The following is a 17,558-nucleotide window of genomic DNA, read 5'->3' as shown; positions in this document are numbered from 1 at the left end:
GCAGCTGACCATGACCCGGATGCTGCAGGACAGCAGCTGGATGAGGTTTGGACCAGCAGGCGATGGGCTGGACGGCTGGAAGACAGGTCGGCTTCCAACACAGGAGCAGCAGGTGTGTGACGTTACATCATAACTGAATAATTATTATAATAACAATACAGAGCAGCATTTTAAAGTTCACTGCAAAAACACAAGATATTACCAAGTATTTTTAGTCTAGTTTCTAGTTTAAGTATCTTTGTACACTTGAAATTACATAAAACTGACTTACGAGCAGAGGTGGGTAGAGTAGCCAAAATTGTACTCAAGTAAGAGTACCACTACTTCAACATATTTTACTCAAGTAAAAGTAAAAAGTAGACGTTTTTGTTAAAGTTTCATAAAATTTTAATCTAAAGAAACTGGTTTGGAAATATTTTCTTTTGCCTAAATTTATTTATTTGTTATATCAATTATTGTCATTATCATCCTTAAAATACCAAAATTTTCACTTAACTTTATATTTCGGTTAATCTGATTATGTATATTTTAAATGTAAAATTATTGATAATCAGTTACTCAGTACTTGAATAGACTTTTTACCAAATACTTTTTTACTCTTACTTGAGGAATTTCATGAATGACTACTTTTTACTTCTACCTGTGTAAAAACATGTTGAAGCAGAGCTACTTTTACTCGAGTAATATTTCTGGGTACTCAAATCTGGGTTCTAATCATTTTGTTCAGGTTTTAAAAGCAGAAATTCAGTGAAATTATTACTTGTTTTCATGTATTACTTTGCAGATACCATTCTCTCTATACCTGATAATGTAAGAAAATCAAGTTTTTAAAATCTTAATCTTTCTTGCTGATCTTCAGATCAACACCTGGCCTGATGTGGAGTTAGAAGAGGACAGAGGCTCAGAGCTGGCGTTGTACATTTGTCTCCCGATCGTCTCCGTTTTCCTGCTGGTTCTCCTGGCTGGTCTGGTCTATCAACGCTGGTTCCGCCACAAACTTAGCCTGGCCAACATAATCGCCCTGGACGTCCAGGACGCAGACGCCAACTCAGAGTTTCTAGCCTCCCTGACCAGGAACGCCGAGCGCCACACCAGCACCAGTTCTGACGGATCGGAAGGCGTCTTCGTCATGGTTTACCTGCCGCCGCCGTACGAGGAAACGCTCACCAAAATCACCCGGGCCGCCAGCCTGTCCAGCTCCAGAGATGTAGAGGCGATGAAGATAGAAAACCTGGAGGCCATGCTGGGCCCTGAGCTGAAACATAACATCCAGACTGTGTGATGAGCTCTTAAAGCTGCACCTCATGCACTTTTATTTTATTTAAAAAATATAATTTTGACACATTTGTTAAAACTGTCACCATGTTGTGACAGTTTGTTATGAGACAGATTATCTGTGAAAAAATGTATCTCCTTCTCTTCCCCAAGCTGCTACTGCTGTCTGGAGAAATGGAAAACTATCCAATCAGAGCCAGGAGGCGGGTCTTAGACATGTCAATCATCCTCATGAACGTGCTGCTAAATGTGCTAATGACAGAGAAACAACTCACCGTTACAGGAAAACTGTTTATCTGCCATCATCAGCTGCCATGCTAACTAGATTTAGCATTTACAACAAGCTATGCTAGCTGCAATGGGGGAGGATGAGCAGCCCCACATGAGATTGTGATTGACAGCACTTTGACCCTCCTCCTGGCACTGATTGGTTGTTTCTCCTCCTACTTGAGCTGCTATTTTTGTATGAAGGAGTGGAAAAACAACCAATCAGAGCCAGCAAGCGGTTCTAGAGCTGTTAATCAATCTCATGAACATGCTGCTAAATGTGCTAATGGAGAAGAAACAATTTATAGTTACAGAAAAACAGCTAACAACCCCTGGCATTTGTTAGCTCTTAGCTTCAGCAATAGGGGGGCAGTGGGGAAAAAAAGAGCTGTGAGCAGCGTCACATTGAAAATGATTGACAGCGCTAAGATCCGCCTCCTGTCTGATTAGTTCTTTTTAGTTAGCTCAAGGAGAAGGTGGAGGAGCCTGATTTTTTCACAGATTATCTGTCTCGTATCAAACTGTCACAAAATCGTGACAGTGACAAAAATGGAAAAATAAAATTTGTGTAAAAAGTTACAAACTGCAACTTCAACTTCACTACTTAAAAAAATGATTTTATAACAATATGTATAATCAGTCACTTAGGTTCTGGAGAGTATTTATCTGTTTTACTCCAGATTTTGGATTTAGAGCTGCTTAAGGCTAGATGTTCAATATTAAATGTAGCTTTTGTAGTATCAGAAAAATGGTCAGGGAAATTTGTTGCATACTGGAAAACAAAAGAAACAGACAAAGTTACAGACAAGCAAGAGATCCTCATCCTACCAGATAAAGATGTTTTTCTAAATGTGTAAATATGGATTGTGTGAGAATGTTTATATGGATATTTCATGAGCTCTAATCTCAAAGGAATAAATAATGTTTATTCCGTTCCGATCTCTGCAGTGATCTGCCTTTTTGTGTGGGAAATAATAAAAATAATTTTCTTATCAGTTCAGCCATGACGGGACAGAAATCACAAACATTTGGAGTAAAATCCTCTTATTCTTGCTAAGTTTTACTGTATGCAAATAAATCCTCACATAAACAATATGTGACATTGATTATGTAACAAATAAGCTAAAATGCAGAACACAGTGCCTCAAAATTACTGTAACGTGTTGCTCAACAGCTTAGAGAATTGCATTCATACATGCAAAAATTGTCCAATGCAATAATTTCTATTCCTTGAGGTACAACATTAAAATGTAAAACATAAATGCTTCAAAATGGTCTAAAGCAGTCTTTCTCAAACTGTGGTCGCCGGACCTCTGGTGGTCCGCGGTCGCCTCCTAGTGGTCCGCGAGGTACTTCACGCAAACGACCGTTTATTTGCCGTGACGTCAGCTCAAAGTGCGACGCTGCAGCTAACTTAGCAAAGGATTGTGTTAAAAATACTGATGAAAAACTTGCGTAAAACCAAGTTACTCAAAAGAAAAGCTGCAGATACCAGTGGAAAGAAAACAATTCCAGGACTATTATATGATCACAAGAAGCTAAATCATAGCTGCTGATTGTTGATGTGTCGTTCACAGCTTAACGACTGGATTCCTTCAACGGCTTTATGCGGTCAGCGGTTGGACTCGTCTCGGTTAGTGAGAACTGTTATTTGTTTTTTATTGCCTATGATGCTCTGCTTACATGTCTACAGCTATTGCTATTTTTATGTAATTAAATGATTAAATTAAATAAAATAAATACAACTGATAGAAATGGGTGGATTATTTTTATATTTAATGGTGCTTTTTTGTTTCTGTTAACGCAACTCAAGTCTACTTTTCTTTCATTCTAAATCACAAGTAGTCCTAATTGTTATGAATGCACATAACACTTGAGTGAGTTAAAGACTTATATTGTCATAGGTTGCATTATATATGAACATGTATTATAAGGGCAATTTCAGGTTAGGTGGTCCATGACTGTTTGTTAACCTGTCATTCACAGGTTGTCATTCACAACACCAGAGGACCCAAATTTGGGTCCTCTCGTGAATGACAGGTTAAATGGGTTAAGTGGTCCTCAGCCTGAAAAAGTTTGAGAAACACTGGCCTAAAGAGAAATAAAGCAATATTTTTGATTGGGGTGATGGAAGCCAGATTTGTTTTCAATCTTCTGGGTCACAATATTTTAATAAAACAAGCAAAGTAGATGAGGAATCTCTGTAGATCCACGATAAAAAAAAACATCTCACAGGTTTACCTGCAAAAAATTGTTTATATTTTCTATTTTTAAGGGTTTTGTAAGGCCTCTTATCAGTAAAAATTAAATCTTTGTCTGTAACAACCATCTGAGTTGGCAAACCAAATGGATACGATTTGTGAATTGTGTAAAGAATCATTGGGAAGGCTGAAAATGGCCCCTGGGTTGCACTTTGGAAATCCCTACCCTCAGTAATTGCTTTTACTTTGCAGAACTGATTGAAACATAAACTTTCTTTTCATAAACACAACACATGGCACATGCTTCATATTTTTTATTCATTCATAATTCTCAATAGTTTGGTAAAGGAAGACCGATCATTCTATTGAGATTAAGGGTGAAACAAAGTTTCTCAGCAACCACTGAAGTACTGGTCCAAATTGTTGCAGTTGCCACCCACAAGTTTCTTGACACTGCAAACAAACAGAGGGGATCGCTCAGTAAAGAACATATTGCCATTTGTTAATCAAGCTGTCACAAAAATACAAAAAACTAACAACAGTAAAACATTTCTGTAAATAAGACTTACACTTCCCAAAGCTCCTTTGAGTTCTTCGCCATGAAGTTTTTTGTTCTGTTGAAGAACGTAAAATAAAAAAACAACCAAAATAACAAAATATGTTTGTCATTTTGTAATGATTCTTCCTTGACTTGTTTAATTTTAACATGGTTTAGTTTTCTTGGGGGAATCTGTTTATTCCCCGACAGATTTCTTCTGTTCACAATTACAATTATCACAATTTAATATTTTAGATCATCCATCCCAACAATATCCAATCCAGTGGAAAAATCACGATTTCTTTGATGATATGAACACGTAGGTGTGGCAATAAAACAAAACAAAAAACAAAAAACAAAAAGAAAAACAGAAGAAATCTGTAAGGGGTCAAACACTTTTTTGTTATACTTCATATAACTCAACCACCATCATGGAAATATTTAAAAACACCCAGTTTACCATCAGGAACTTGATGTCCCTCTTTGCTACAACATACACATTTAAAATAAAAAAACAAATAAAAACTTACACAAGCTCATTGATAACCTTCACCACACAGTTGATGTCATCAGAGATGTCGTCATCAGTTAGTTCTAAGAAAAAAAAACACAAAACAGTATTTCCTGTTTCAGATGACAGAACAAAAAAACTTGAGAAAAACAGTAAAAAGTTTTAACAGTCCTCATATCACTATACATGCGACAGCTAAGCAACTAGTAGCTTAAAGTGTAACTCTAACCCTGCCCCAGAAAATTCCAGAAAAGTGGGCGGAGCCAAGATACGCGGAGGGGCGTGGCCAAGTGGGGATGAGCGGATGGGGGTTGTGGTACTATTGCTATGAACTTTGTAGTGACTTTAAAAAAAAACAAGTGGCAAATCTAAACTTTTTTTGTGCTGTTTTATGTTTGAGATGGTTTTAGACCTGAATTCAGACCTGCATGACATAAAACATTACCGTTTTAAACAGCTTACATTTGACGAAACGAGACATTTTTAGGCAAAATAATATAAACTCAACAAATGTGCACAAAAATGTCAAAATTTGCTCAGAACTTTAAAGATAGAAACCTGTCAGTAAAAAAAAGTTGATAACCCTGCCCCCACACAATAATTGAAAAATTACACAAAAGTGGGCGGAGCCAAGGTACAGGGGGGGCGTGGCCAGGGTCAGGACAAAAGAAGTTCTGTTGCTATCTTATAAACTTCGTCACTGTATTTAGCAAGCAACTTTTTGTCAGAAATACAAGAGAGAAATGTAGCGGTATTTTTCTGTGTTGAAGAGACTTTTACGTTTGAGTGAGATGTTTTATATCCCTAAGGAAGCTGTGTTTGGTAAAGCTGGTCAGTTTAAAATAACAGGAGAATCAACTGCCTGGGCACCATTTGACCAAAGTAGGCCAGCACTGAGACGGTTTTAGGCAAAAATAATGCAAAACTAAACAAATTTGCACAAAAATGTCAACATCTGCACAGAAACACAAAGACAGAGCCCTAAACAACCTGTTCAGACAGCTTGTCAGCAATAAACAGTTGATTTGTGGGTTAGTTACACAATAACCGTATGCTTACTGTCGCAGCTGATATCACACAAGTTGACTGAGGCGCTGTTGGTGCTGCTGCAGACCAAATCATCGGGGAGTTGGAAAAGGCCGTAAAGGGTCACATCCACATCGTCCTCGTTGCTTTCGGAGGACTTGCCCTTGCCCTTGCCCTTTGACTTTTTCTTGTCCTTCTCCTTAGATTCAGATGATTCGCTCTTAGCTGAATCCTCCTGACTCTCTTTTCCCGTCCCATGGCTCAGATTGGTCACGGCACTGGTGTTAAAGCCTGAAAGCTGCTCCGCGTGGCAGACCACTGAAAAGTTGAAAATGAAATCAGTAATCGATCTGACTGTTCAGTTTTCACAAATCATTTTTTCAACAATGAGCAAACACCATTATAATTTAACTTTGCCTACAATCATTTGTTCTTATCTAAAAAGAAAATCAGCTACCAACCCTTGGCTAAGAAGGCATCTTCAGTCAGTCCGTTCACCGTCACATTATTCGGTAGGGAGCTGAACGCCACCATCAGCTGCTGCCTCAGTTCACATTTGGTCACATTTCGAGCCCCGGCCAGGCTGCATCCCAGCACGACGAAAGCAAAAAGCACAAGTACCTTCATCTTGACACCAAGTATCTTCTCTGACTCTGAGCCTGTGTGTCATGGTGCTTATATGCCTCCGAGGAATCATTGGCAGCAAAGAATCACAGGACACCCATTGTCCTTCTGAATAAAGGCCTCTCCCTGAACTCTCAATGATGATGTAAAATCTCACAGCTATTTTGAGTTTTAGATCACCAAAGAAGCTTGGGGAAGAAACTGATACATCCACCTGAAACTATCTTTTCTCATTTTTAGGTCACATCTGATCCAGTTGAAAGAAGACTGAAAACCTGGTAAGATGAAACGATTTATCTTCCCCACGTCACCATAAGGCATTTATAATTTCTATGAACATAGAGTGGGAGTACAGAATGAAATAACATCCTGAGCACAGCTATCAGGTTAAAACAGTCTCCAAAAGAAGAACAAAAGTAAAAAAACACAACGAAAAAGCAGCATAATTAATCCCTGATCATTCAGAGCACCAGACGTCTGAGAGCAAAATGTAGAACAGTATTGTGGCAAAAGAAAGGTTTTGTTGCAGTCTGTCCTGAAAACCCAAACCAACAGAGGGTTATCATGTGTTAAAGTAGCTGTATGTGATTTGCTTCCCCGCAAGTAATATTTGAGGAACAAAATTAGTGATAGTTTTATTTGTTTTTACGTCAGTGTCATGTGTTATTATTGTTACAAGGGAAACCTGAGTGGTTTTTGTCCAGACAGAACCATCGAAACCTTCTGAACAGAAACGGCTTGGTTCAGAGTGTCTGCAGGTTTCAGGGTGAACCAATCAGAGTCGATCACTGGGTGGATTTCAGGACACCTGAGGTATCGTTAGGATCATCCTTCCCAGAGATCAGGTTATGTGGTGAGGTGGAAAATGGTGCCGTTGCTGCTGCTCACCAGATTTTAGCAGAGAAATCTCTTCAGTTGTTCATAAGCTGAGGTTCAATAGACAAGGCAATTTTGAGTTTTTGCAATAGGTCAGGTGTTTTTTTTCGGCTCTATCAAATTTTGTTATGTATTTTTTTGGCATCACACAAGTCGTGATCAACAGCTGGATGCCATTATTGGCGGAAAAGACAAAGAAAATGACAGGAAGTGGCAGGAGGATAATGGTGGCCATGATTTTTAATGACTTATCGCATGAACAAACTTATTCACGTGATTTTAATTGTGTTTCTTATTTTATGGAAACACCGTAATTGCAAAATTTTGTCCTTTTGGCATGAGACAAAATGTTGTGCACATTTGTAATGGAAACACAGCTACATTCACAAGAAATGCAAACTGTTAAAAAACCCACTTGGTCTTTTAATAGACCACAATTAAAAACATGTGGATACCCATAATTGGTATATACAGTAGACTACAACTGTCCTTAAAGCCATCTTTTCTCATGTATGGGTCAAAATTGATCACATATATAAGAGAAAGAGAGAACCTGGCTAGAAAACTAATTCGTCATAGAGAAGTAAAGGAGTACACTAAATGTGAGAACACCCTGAGTGTCGCTATATGTTAGACAGAAACAGAACAAAAGAAACAGCAACAAAGCAGCTATTTCAGTTGGAGCAGAAGTGTTTCCACTGCTTTAATCACATGTTTTCAAAATGTCTGCCTGTGCACGTCTGTTAGAGAGGAGAGCAAAATTATGGTGTAAGGGAAAAGAATGAAGGTAAGGCGTATCCCGTTTGAAACCAAACGGGGTAGATGTGAACCCAGGAAAACCACATGTTGAAACTGGATTAAAATGTCCATCCGACTAAATAAACATACACCTATATAAGTTTGCAGCTTAATGTAAAAGCAATGCAGCGCTGCTAAAACTAAAGCCAGGAAGATTTCAAACACATGTGATGTGGTCAAACGACAGTAATGCATTGAAGTAAGTAAAATATATCCCATTTTAATAAGTGCAGAAACGGCTAATTAGGGCCTTTGTAGATAGAAAAGAAAAGGAGTTGTAAATTTCCCCCAAAAAGCTCAGAAATCTTTCGATTAATCTCATAAATGTTCTAGAAAATAACTTGTAAATTTCTGAGTTCCTTGGTGGAATTTTCTTTTTTTTTCATATCTACTAAGGGCAAATTTTCTGCCATAATCCAAGAGCGCACATTTTCAGTCTGAAAGATTTCACGTCTTTTGTTCCCTACAAGTGAGCAGAGTTTTGCAAGCAAAGATTTGCTCCGAGCAGCGACTGTTTCTGAGCGCGAGGAGAAGCTTTGAGTACAAGCATTACAAGTTTCGAGAAAAAAATATGATGTCCTGCTTTCTAAATAAAAATGTTTTAAAAGTTTTGACACCAAAAGAAAAATTCCCCCATAATCTACAATGACCCTAATACGCCATTGTAAAAATGGAGAAATGAGATAAAATAGAAATATTCTTCATTGTGCGACAGCAGTAAAGTAAAGTGATTGGCATTCAAAGCAAGTAGAATCACACAAATATCACAATAAGTGACAATAATGTGCATGTGAAAGAATTAACCGTATAGGAATCTAAAATGAGCAGCAGTTTATCTGTGAAACTTAAAACTCCAAAGGTTTTACAAAATATACTCCAGAAATAATTTTTAATTTTAGTGTTTTATAAAAGTTATCACGTTTTGACGCACCACACTTAGTTAATTTACAGAGAAATAGATTAAACAAGTTATTTTGAGGATGAAACTGGAACAACTGTTGGTGTTATCCATATTTTAAATTATTATATCAGGATTACATGTCATACTTTCTTACCTCTGTTTATTTTGTCCATCATAAAGTCATTTTCTTTTCTAGAGAATGACTATTGATAAGTCCATTTCAAATATATCCATAAATTATTCAGAGGTGAATGATAACACTGGACTCTAGATGGCGCAGTTGGTCCAACCAGAGCTTAGAAAAAAATGGTTCCCATCATCTGAGGCCCTGAACGTTCATACATGACAAACTGGACAACAAATAAAGTTTAATCTGAAACAGTAGCAACAACTAAAAATATGATTGGAATATGGATTAGAAAGTGTTAAGTAAAAAAGTACAAGAATAATAGTTATTTTTGTTTTTATAGACCCATATTGGAAACCTTTCATCAGTCCATAGCTCCAAGTCTAATGTCTCTGTAAACCTCCTGGTTTACTTTTTCAAATAATAGATTTCATCTGTTTTTGCTTTTTGTCTCTCTGAAATGTTTCAGATCAAACACTTTTTAAATATCAGTCAAATGTAACATGGGCAAACACAAAAAAGCTGCTTTTTAATTGCAATTTATAAAGGGAAGAAGCTTTCCAAATTAAAAATATATATTTTTTTATTTAATAACTAGTTGTGGCAGTTGCTTCACTAAGCACATTTAATTTCCCTAAAGTTTCTTTCCTTCACAACTAAACTCAACTGATCCCAAAATGTATCTTCCTGCCTATTTTACCCATTTATCACAATATCATCTGCAAACATAGTAATGCATGGCGGCTTCTTGTTGACTTCCTGTCAATCTCTCCATTGCCACTAAAAACAGCGGTGGAGTTTGCTGTTTCCTGATTTTACCCCAAACTTAAACCAATCTCTCACCACCAACACTTACTTCTCTGCTAATCAACTTCCTCATCCAGTCCCACGTTTTGGACGCTAGATGGCGCAGTTGGTCCAACCAGAGCTTAGAAAAAAGTCGTTCCCATCATCTGAGGCCCTGAACGTTCATGACAAACTGGACAAAAAATAAAGTTGAATCTGAACCAGCTTTACGGTTTTTCTTCTCTTCTGTAAACATGGACTTCTCAGACATCCTTGTGCATTTGAGTTTTGTGTTCAATGAGGTTAAAAAGTTAAATACTTTCACTGTAGTTTTCTCTTTACCTCTGCAGGTGTGCCATCTGGACAGGCTACCTTTTAATCTTAATTCCCCTAATCGCTATCATCGCTTCCTTCTTCCTTATCCTCGGTACGTTCTTTTTCACAAAATTTCCTCCATTTTTTTGTCTCTTTCTTTTCAAAGGTAAGTATTAGTGCTGATATTTTAGAAAAACGAACCACTTAACACAAGCACATGTAACCAGGTGGTTTTACTGGAAAACCTAGTTTACATCCAGTGGTTGTAAATTCCCACCCAGTTTGGGCCCTTAAACACATCTAGGCCCCGTTCCCCACCTTCACTTCCGTTCACAGCCTTGTCGGGCTTATTAGCGTATATAGGCACCGGGTGTGCACGCCAATCTGAGTGTGTTTGTTGGGTCCATTTGAGTTGGCTCTCAGTCAGATGAGCGCTGGCGCTGTGCTCATCGGGTTGCTGTGAGAGTGTTTGGATCATGGACATTTGATACTGGGCACAGCATTATGACTGGGTTGGGGCAATGCGGGATTTGTTTTTCTTTTGTCTAACATTATTTTGTGTTTCTACTAATTTGGCTTGCATTTGTTTTGGTTCCAATTGCTTCTAGTCTTGTCCTGGGTTTTTGAGCCTTATTGAGTTTTAAATTAGAATAATAAAGTGTATTTTTAATACTGTAAAAGAATCTATAAATAAAATATATTTTGTATACCATTTCTGTTTCCTCATTCTCAACCAGACCTACCTGGGTATAATTAATTGGGAAACTCTAGACCACTTGATATTTCAGTGGTCTACCAGTTGGCTTTAGGGCCACGTCCTCAGTCACGATCCGGGTTCTTTACCCCGTGTTATACACATTTATGTCCACACGACAACACACACACCTGCAGGGTCGTAGAAACACGTTGGTACTCAGAAACATAGCCTGTCTACTTTGATGCTACTAGATCTAGTCTTGAATTAATGAAGTCTATCACACAAGGATTCCACCTAGAGATATTTTGTAGGGAAAAACCGATATTGTGCATGAAGGCATTTCTATATGAAATGCTAAGCGAGAACAAAGGAATATGCACAGGAAAAGAAAACAGAACACACAGTTGCAATTCAAAGCTTCGTGGCAACATTGGAACGGTGACAATGATAGGACTTGGTCCTCTAGTTGGTGGGTTTGATCCCTGCTCTGTCCACCGCTGCTGTTGGGCAACACACTTCACCTTCCTCTGGTCAATCGCTATTCAAGTTCAGGCGATTTAAGATGCAATAAAGATCCTTAAATTACACAACTAAGATTTCACTTTGGACGGAAATTCAATGGGTGGTTTTTAAATTTACTTTGTCCTTTTATTTTATCTAAAAGTCATTACATTAATCAGTATATCAGTATGTGTTCTGATATTACAAGAACCAGTCAGACCACCAGAAATTATGAAGCAATCACACAAACTCACAGCCAACCTTTCACCTTTATTGTCTTTAGTGATTAGTTATTAGATAAATCATCATCAAATAACCACAGAAAACCCAAAATCAAACTGCTCCAATGTTTTTATCTCTATGGTTTAAAGAAAGCAATTACAGTAATCAACAATGGAAAAGAAAGTAATACTTCAGAATGCAAGTTGTCTTATGGTGGAGTTACACCTGGTGGCAGAAAACATGCTCTCAGAGCCTTAGGGGCAATCTTGGAGGAAGGTTTTCCTCTCTTTGAAGCACTGATGGGAGATGCTCCTGAAGATGTACCTGTTGAACAATTAAAAACCGTTAAAGTAACAGCAAAAATCTGCTTATAAATGTCAGAGAACAAAGACATATAAAACTTTATCAGGACACAAAGACAACGTGAAGGATCCGAATCAGGTCCGTTAGAATTAATCCGATAATTGTGTATGTGTTAAATGCCAAATAAGCACGTATTCCCATGGATTATTAAAGCTACAACTTTAGGTAGAAGTTGGGGAGGGTTATAGTGTCCTAGTTTATAAAGGCTCTCAACATCTGAGTGAATTGATTGAACACCTTTGGGTTTATTTGAAGGAAACGCCGTAAACACATTGACTCCTCAAACGACATCATGGAAAAATAAAAATAAAGACAAAATATCAAAAGGGCATTGTGCGTTTCCACAGAGTGGTTAATCCCAAGGTAATCCAAATCCAGATGCCTAATTGTCCAATGTTAATCTCTTCAAAAAATTATACTGAAGCATAACATATAAGAAATGTCTATCAATATAAAATTTAAGAAGATTAAAACCAAACTGAGCAGCATGACTGTAGCAGCATCAATTTGTGTTTGTGTAAAGCAGCAGGAGGAACTGGTGCACTTCATAAAATAGATGGCATCATTAGGAAAGAACATTATGTGGAAATATTGAATTAGCAGCTCAAAACATCATCCAGAAAGTTTAAACTTGGGCACAAATCAATCAGTTCTGTCAGGAACAATTGGTGAAAACACTTTTTAATGATGTATTAAATTAGTTGGTTTTAACTAAGGGTGTTTTACCCCATGATAGTCCGGTAGAGTCGGTTTGATTGGGGACCAAAATAACAACAGTTGTTTCATTTTCAGCTGGTGCAGTTGGCTTTCAAACCAAACAAACGCTTTGCACCAAGAACCACTGAAGGAAACGACACGAAAGCATCTGAAGGAGACATTGGGCACGATTTCTTCTTTACAGAATATAAACAATAGCGGAGTTGCGTCAGGTTGTAGGATTTCTCTTGTGTCTTCGTCTGAAGATTAGCAGCCATTATTCCTTGCACATTTGTTTTGGTTGTATTTACCCAGAATGCCCTGAACTAAAGTTCACTTCCTGCTTTTGGAGCAGTCTCTGCTCCACTTGTATTCACAAATGCATTCAAACTGGGCAAAACAGAACCGAACAGAGACCTAGGATTTTACATGGACTAGAATTCGCTTTTTTGGTCCTCATCAGAGTTTGATTGCGTATTCACACCTCCCCAAACGAACTGGATTTTCTTGGCAATCAAACAGGAGTTTGATTAACGCGGACTATTTTAGTAAACATTTTGAAATGCTGACTTTATTTCGGCTTACCAGTGGTAGTTAGTGCTGACGAAGCAGTCAATGTCATCGGTTATGTCGTCGTCAGTGAAATCTTTAGAGGGAGAAAGAAACATTAATAACATGCAAAACACATCAAATATTTCCACTTGTCACTGCGTCTTAAACCCACCTGTGCAAGGTTTCCCACACAGATTTTTGGACCAGCGGTAACCAGAATCACAGAAGAGGCTGTCCCTCAGCTGGAAGATACCGTAGTAGCCAAGGGACCAGAGCGTAATCTTGGGATGTGAGGATCCGCCCTCCTCTGAGCTGCTCTCCTTGCTGAGGCGTTCATCATCTCTCTCCATCTCTTCCTCATCAAACTTGTTTTCCATGTCATTCAGTGATTCCTGTGATTCCTCTGATTCATGCCTTCTTGTGGAGGCCCTTCGCTTTTTTCTGCTGCCACCAACTGCTGCGGTCAACATTGAGGAAACGGGTCCAGCAGTCGTGGTGGTAGTAGTAGTGGCTTCGGTCTCTGGTTCCATTCCCTCGGTTGTTGGCAGGGCTGTGGTCATGGAAAAGCGGAAACCGTCTACGTTGACCAGGCTGGTGCTCAGACTGGACTTCCTGCTGACCTCACAGATAACTGCAGCAAACCAGTCACGTACGCAGGTGCAAAGAGGAAACAAGGAACAAGAAAAGCAGATCAGAAGAATGATTATCATCAGCACAAGTCACTGACGTTCAAGAATTAATGGTATGCGGTTTGGTTCTGTCTGCCGGGAAGCAGGAAGGAACATTTCTTGCAGAAGACACCAGATCTTTTTAAACTCCACACCCTTCTGAACTAAAACAGTCCAATGAAACTCTTTCTCTTCTGATTCTAAAGCAAACATCTTCTCATCATGTTTCTTTGACACAATCCAACTTCTTCCATGACATTTTTAATAAATACTACTTACTTAGTGACAGGACTTCATCCATATGCCTCCTAAGCTTTCTAGGCAGGTAGATTTTGTCCTGAAGTTTTTCCTTCAGCTCACATTTGGTGACAGTTCGACTCTCAAAGAGGTCGGGCAGCAGTGCCGCCACAACCAGCACCAACACCAAGCCCAGCTTCATGTTAGCTCTGTCAGAGGAGAGAGAAACAAATTAATTTGCAATTCACTAATAGCCTCATAGTCTTATTTAAGCCAACAACAAAAAGAACATTTTGCCAATAACATCTTCCATTATTGGAGTAGCATTAAAAAAAACCTTTAAAAGTAGAATAAATCCTGCTGGCAGATGTTTAAAACATCATTAGGACAACATTGCTTGAAAATAATATTTTTACTTGTTTTTTGTTCATCAAAAATTGTTATATTATGTACCATAGGCCACATATTCAATAGCAATCATTCTCCTTAATGAAGGTTGAGGAGGATTAATGCTATACAAGCCATTTATTTAGAATACTCTTTATTTGTTTATATATGTAAATTTGTGATTTCACGTATGGAGGAATATTTAATTACTTGTTAGCACGTTTGGCAGTGAGATCTCTTAGTGGAAAGTAAAAAACTCAGAAAGCGAACCTGTAATTTACTTATATTAGATTATCTTAATGCTATACATAATTAAAAACTATTCAAGAATGAAATAACTTATTATATTACTTGGAAAATTATATTATTGTCTCAAAACTTAGTTAAATTATGAAACCATTATGAAATTACTGGAAAGTATCACGTTATTCTCTATTGTGATTTTTATTAGCTGCTACGTGAGTGTACTTTTTTAAATAGTTGAGCATCAAAATATGATAGAAATCAAGAGTTTATACAAAGAAAGTGTTAAATTTGTGTGACTTTGAGGAAAAATACCATAAATAACCTCATTATGGACTGAATTACCAATCTAAATAAGCCCACATCAATTAAATGTTTTTCTGTTGACATCTTGGTGTCGGGCAAGTTTGTGTCTCACAGAATCAATCCAAGCATATTAAAAACAGATTACGAGAAAAGCATGCATGTTTTGATATATTCAACATAATGGATCACTTAAAGGACATTTTTAAAGATATAAATGACCAAATTAATCATGTTTTACAGCTACAAAAGAGAGTAGAGTCCTTACTTTATTCGTCCTGCTGGTAGACTGTCTCCTGATGGAAGTTCAGAGGATAATAAACCTTCAACAGTTGCTGCTTTATATATTCTGGTGCAGACTAACCTGTTTTACTGCCTTCATTTTTTCTGCGTAGCTTCCCTGAAGGAAGGGAATTTGAAGCTGGTTGAAACAATGCACGAAGATTAGTGTTTACTTTCTTAGCATCAATCATCCTTTACACATACTTTAAGACCTGAATGTTACTATGAGAGCATTAGCGTGTATTCATGACAAAATACAGAAAAAAACTGTTCTGTTGTCTTAAATACCTTACATATGGACTACGATATACAAAAACCTTACGGCACAAATCATTTGTTTTGCTGTTTTTTTTTTGTTTGTTTGTTTTTTGTTTATTCAACATCAAATATGAAGTTCACAATATTTTAGAACAAAATTTCCCAGGTTTTATAAAAGTTTCTTCAAACAGGTCAACTTTGTATTGATAAGTATGTAATCTAATCAGCTCGGTACAATCCAATCACACAGACATATTCAGCTCTTTAATGTAAATAGATTTGTTTTCACATATATGGACATTAAAAAGCTAAAAATGTTTTACTTACCTTTTCTGCAGTAAAATCAGCTCACAAAAATACAGCTTTTTATTTTGAGTCCATTCATTATTCGTTTCTTTTTACTTATAACAAAAAAGCTCTTTGTGTTTGTGCTACAGGCACCTGTATTGGTTTCTGAAAATGACCACTGGTGAGAGAGTAGGTATTATTTAATCATTAAAAAATTCCAAATACTTTAGTTTTATGTCCACATTCTTGCCATCTATCAATTACAACTGAAAAAAGAACAAAATTCACAACTGAAGACCTCTTTAACAATTTAAAAGCATGTAAAACAGCAGGTTAAAATTTATTAAATTACATTCAAATTTGTTCCTTCGTCCGTATCGTAACAGTGAAATTGACAAATTTGGAAAATGAGGCTCCAGGTATAAATATTACCCATGAAAAGTTTAAATCTACATCTTACCACATATTTAACCAGTGTTTGTTTTGGTAGAAACTATTTGTTTACATGAAAGAAATAAAATTTGAAAATTGTCAACAAAATTCACCCAAGCGATCAAAGGTGTAGCCAAATGGATTTATTAGGGCGTATCTCACTACTAGAGCTAACACACAACACATCGGCACCATGAGTATGTATTAAAAATAAATGAAATGTATACTTTTAAAATGGCATACTCATCCATCCATCCATTTTCTTCCACTTATCCGGGGTCGGGTCACAGGAGCAGCAGCTTCAGAAGGGAGGCCCAGACTTCCTTCTCCCCAGCCACGTCTTCCAGATCCTCTGGGGGAACCCCAAGGCGTTCCCAGGCCAGCCAAGAGACATAGTCCCTCCAGCGAGTTCTGGGTCTTCCCTGGGGCCTCCTCCCGGTGGGACGTCCAGGAGGCATTGATGTGGAGGAGCAGCAGCTCTCCTCTGAGTCCCTCCCGGATGACTGAGCTTCTCACCCCATCTCTAAGGGAGAGCCCAGCCACCCTGCGGAGGAAACCCATTTTGGCCACTTGTACCCGTGCACACTCAGTTCAAAAGAAATGTACAGCTGAGTAGGTAGGATAAAAATAAAGACAGAAATTTTTAAGTATGTCAGCCTGGTAAAACCAGAACCTTCATTCAGAGGGTCTGGATTCTTGGCTACTGAAAAATAATTGCTTTCTGGAGGTGTGGACTCTCTAGTTTTAAACATGCATGTAATTCGACAGTTCCACGCTATGGAGCTTGAATTTACTGCACTAACTGCAAATAAAGCTGTGTTAAGCTGAACAAGACGGCTATTAACGTGTGGCTACACACGTTAAATACACACTAAATAAACGTGACTGCAATTAAACTTATGTGTAAAGACTTTACATCCCAAAGCGACACGTATGCGTAGAAGACCTCACAACAGCGAAGTAATAAAGGATCTATGGCTCAATTTTAACGTTTATCCAGCAATGGCAGCCGACAGTGTTGGGATCTGGGTTGTTTGGGCTCTTTTTTGGTTTGTTTTGGGTTTTGTTTTCCTTCCTATTGCTCGCCGTCACCACCAGATGGCACTGTGGAGGCAAGGTCGGGAGGTCTGGAGGTCTGACGTCACCGTCACGCCGGTTCCCAGTCTGCTCGTCAGCGGGGCTTT

General features: G+C 38.0%; 2 protein-coding genes across 2 annotated transcripts; both read right to left on the bottom strand.

The window, feature by feature from the left end:
- Positions 1 to 4,043: 4,043 nt before the first annotated feature.
- LOC106929587 (uncharacterized) lies at positions 4,044 to 9,538 on the bottom strand. The gene is made up of 5 exons (XM_015006628.2): positions 6,280 to 9,538; positions 5,852 to 6,136; positions 4,812 to 4,875; positions 4,313 to 4,357; positions 4,044 to 4,196 (listed from the first exon to the last, which is right to left on the bottom strand). The coding sequence occupies exons 1-5, from the start codon at positions 6,443 to 6,445 to the stop codon at positions 4,136 to 4,138; spliced, it is 621 nt and encodes a 206-aa protein (XP_014862114.2). The 5' UTR covers positions 6,446 to 9,538; the 3' UTR covers positions 4,044 to 4,135.
- A 2,155-nt stretch (positions 9,539 to 11,693) lies between these two features.
- Positions 11,694 to 15,502, bottom strand: LOC106929585 (uncharacterized). The gene is made up of 5 exons (XM_088005754.1): positions 15,383 to 15,502; positions 14,224 to 14,390; positions 13,449 to 13,907; positions 13,310 to 13,370; positions 11,694 to 11,989 (listed from the first exon to the last, which is right to left on the bottom strand). Exons 2-5 carry the CDS (start codon positions 14,381 to 14,383, stop codon positions 11,920 to 11,922), a joined length of 750 nt encoding a protein of 249 aa, XP_087861880.1. The 5' UTR covers positions 14,384 to 14,390; positions 15,383 to 15,502; the 3' UTR covers positions 11,694 to 11,919.
- Between the last annotated feature and the right edge of the window lie 2,056 nt (positions 15,503 to 17,558).

This window comes from Poecilia mexicana, unplaced genomic scaffold (genome assembly GCF_051168715.1).
Source record: "Poecilia mexicana isolate PSO_F unplaced genomic scaffold, ASM5116871v1 scaffold_1, whole genome shotgun sequence".
NCBI classification, from domain to species: domain Eukaryota; kingdom Metazoa; phylum Chordata; class Actinopteri; order Cyprinodontiformes; family Poeciliidae; genus Poecilia; species Poecilia mexicana.
The sequence above is the reverse complement of the archived record's forward strand: the minus strand, read 5'-3'. Positions and strand labels throughout refer to the sequence as shown.

Excerpts from the sequence above, each read along its gene's own strand:
- LOC106929587 (XM_015006628.2), bottom strand. The coding sequence starts at position 6,445 with ATGAAGGTACTTGTGCTTTTTGCTTTCGTCGTGCTGGGATGCAGCCTG. Across the intron at positions 4,876-5,851 it reads GTGTGATATCAGCTGCGACA|AACTAACTGATGACGACATC; the intron begins GTAAGCATACGG and ends TTTTTTTCTTAG. Across the intron at positions 4,197-4,312 it reads TCAAAGGAGCTTTGGGAAGT|TGTCAAGAAACTTGTGGGTG; the intron begins GTAAGTCTTATT and ends GTTTGTTTGCAG.
- LOC106929585 (XM_088005754.1), bottom strand. The coding sequence starts at position 14,383 with ATGAAGCTGGGCTTGGTGTTGGTGCTGGTTGTGGCGGCACTGCTGCCC. Across the intron at positions 13,908-14,223 it reads GGATGAAGTCCTGTCACTAA|TTATCTGTGAGGTCAGCAGG; the intron begins GTAAGTAGTATT and ends GGTTTGCTGCAG. Across the intron at positions 13,371-13,448 it reads GTGTGGGAAACCTTGCACAG|ATTTCACTGACGACGACATA; the intron begins GTGGGTTTAAGA and ends CTCCCTCTAAAG.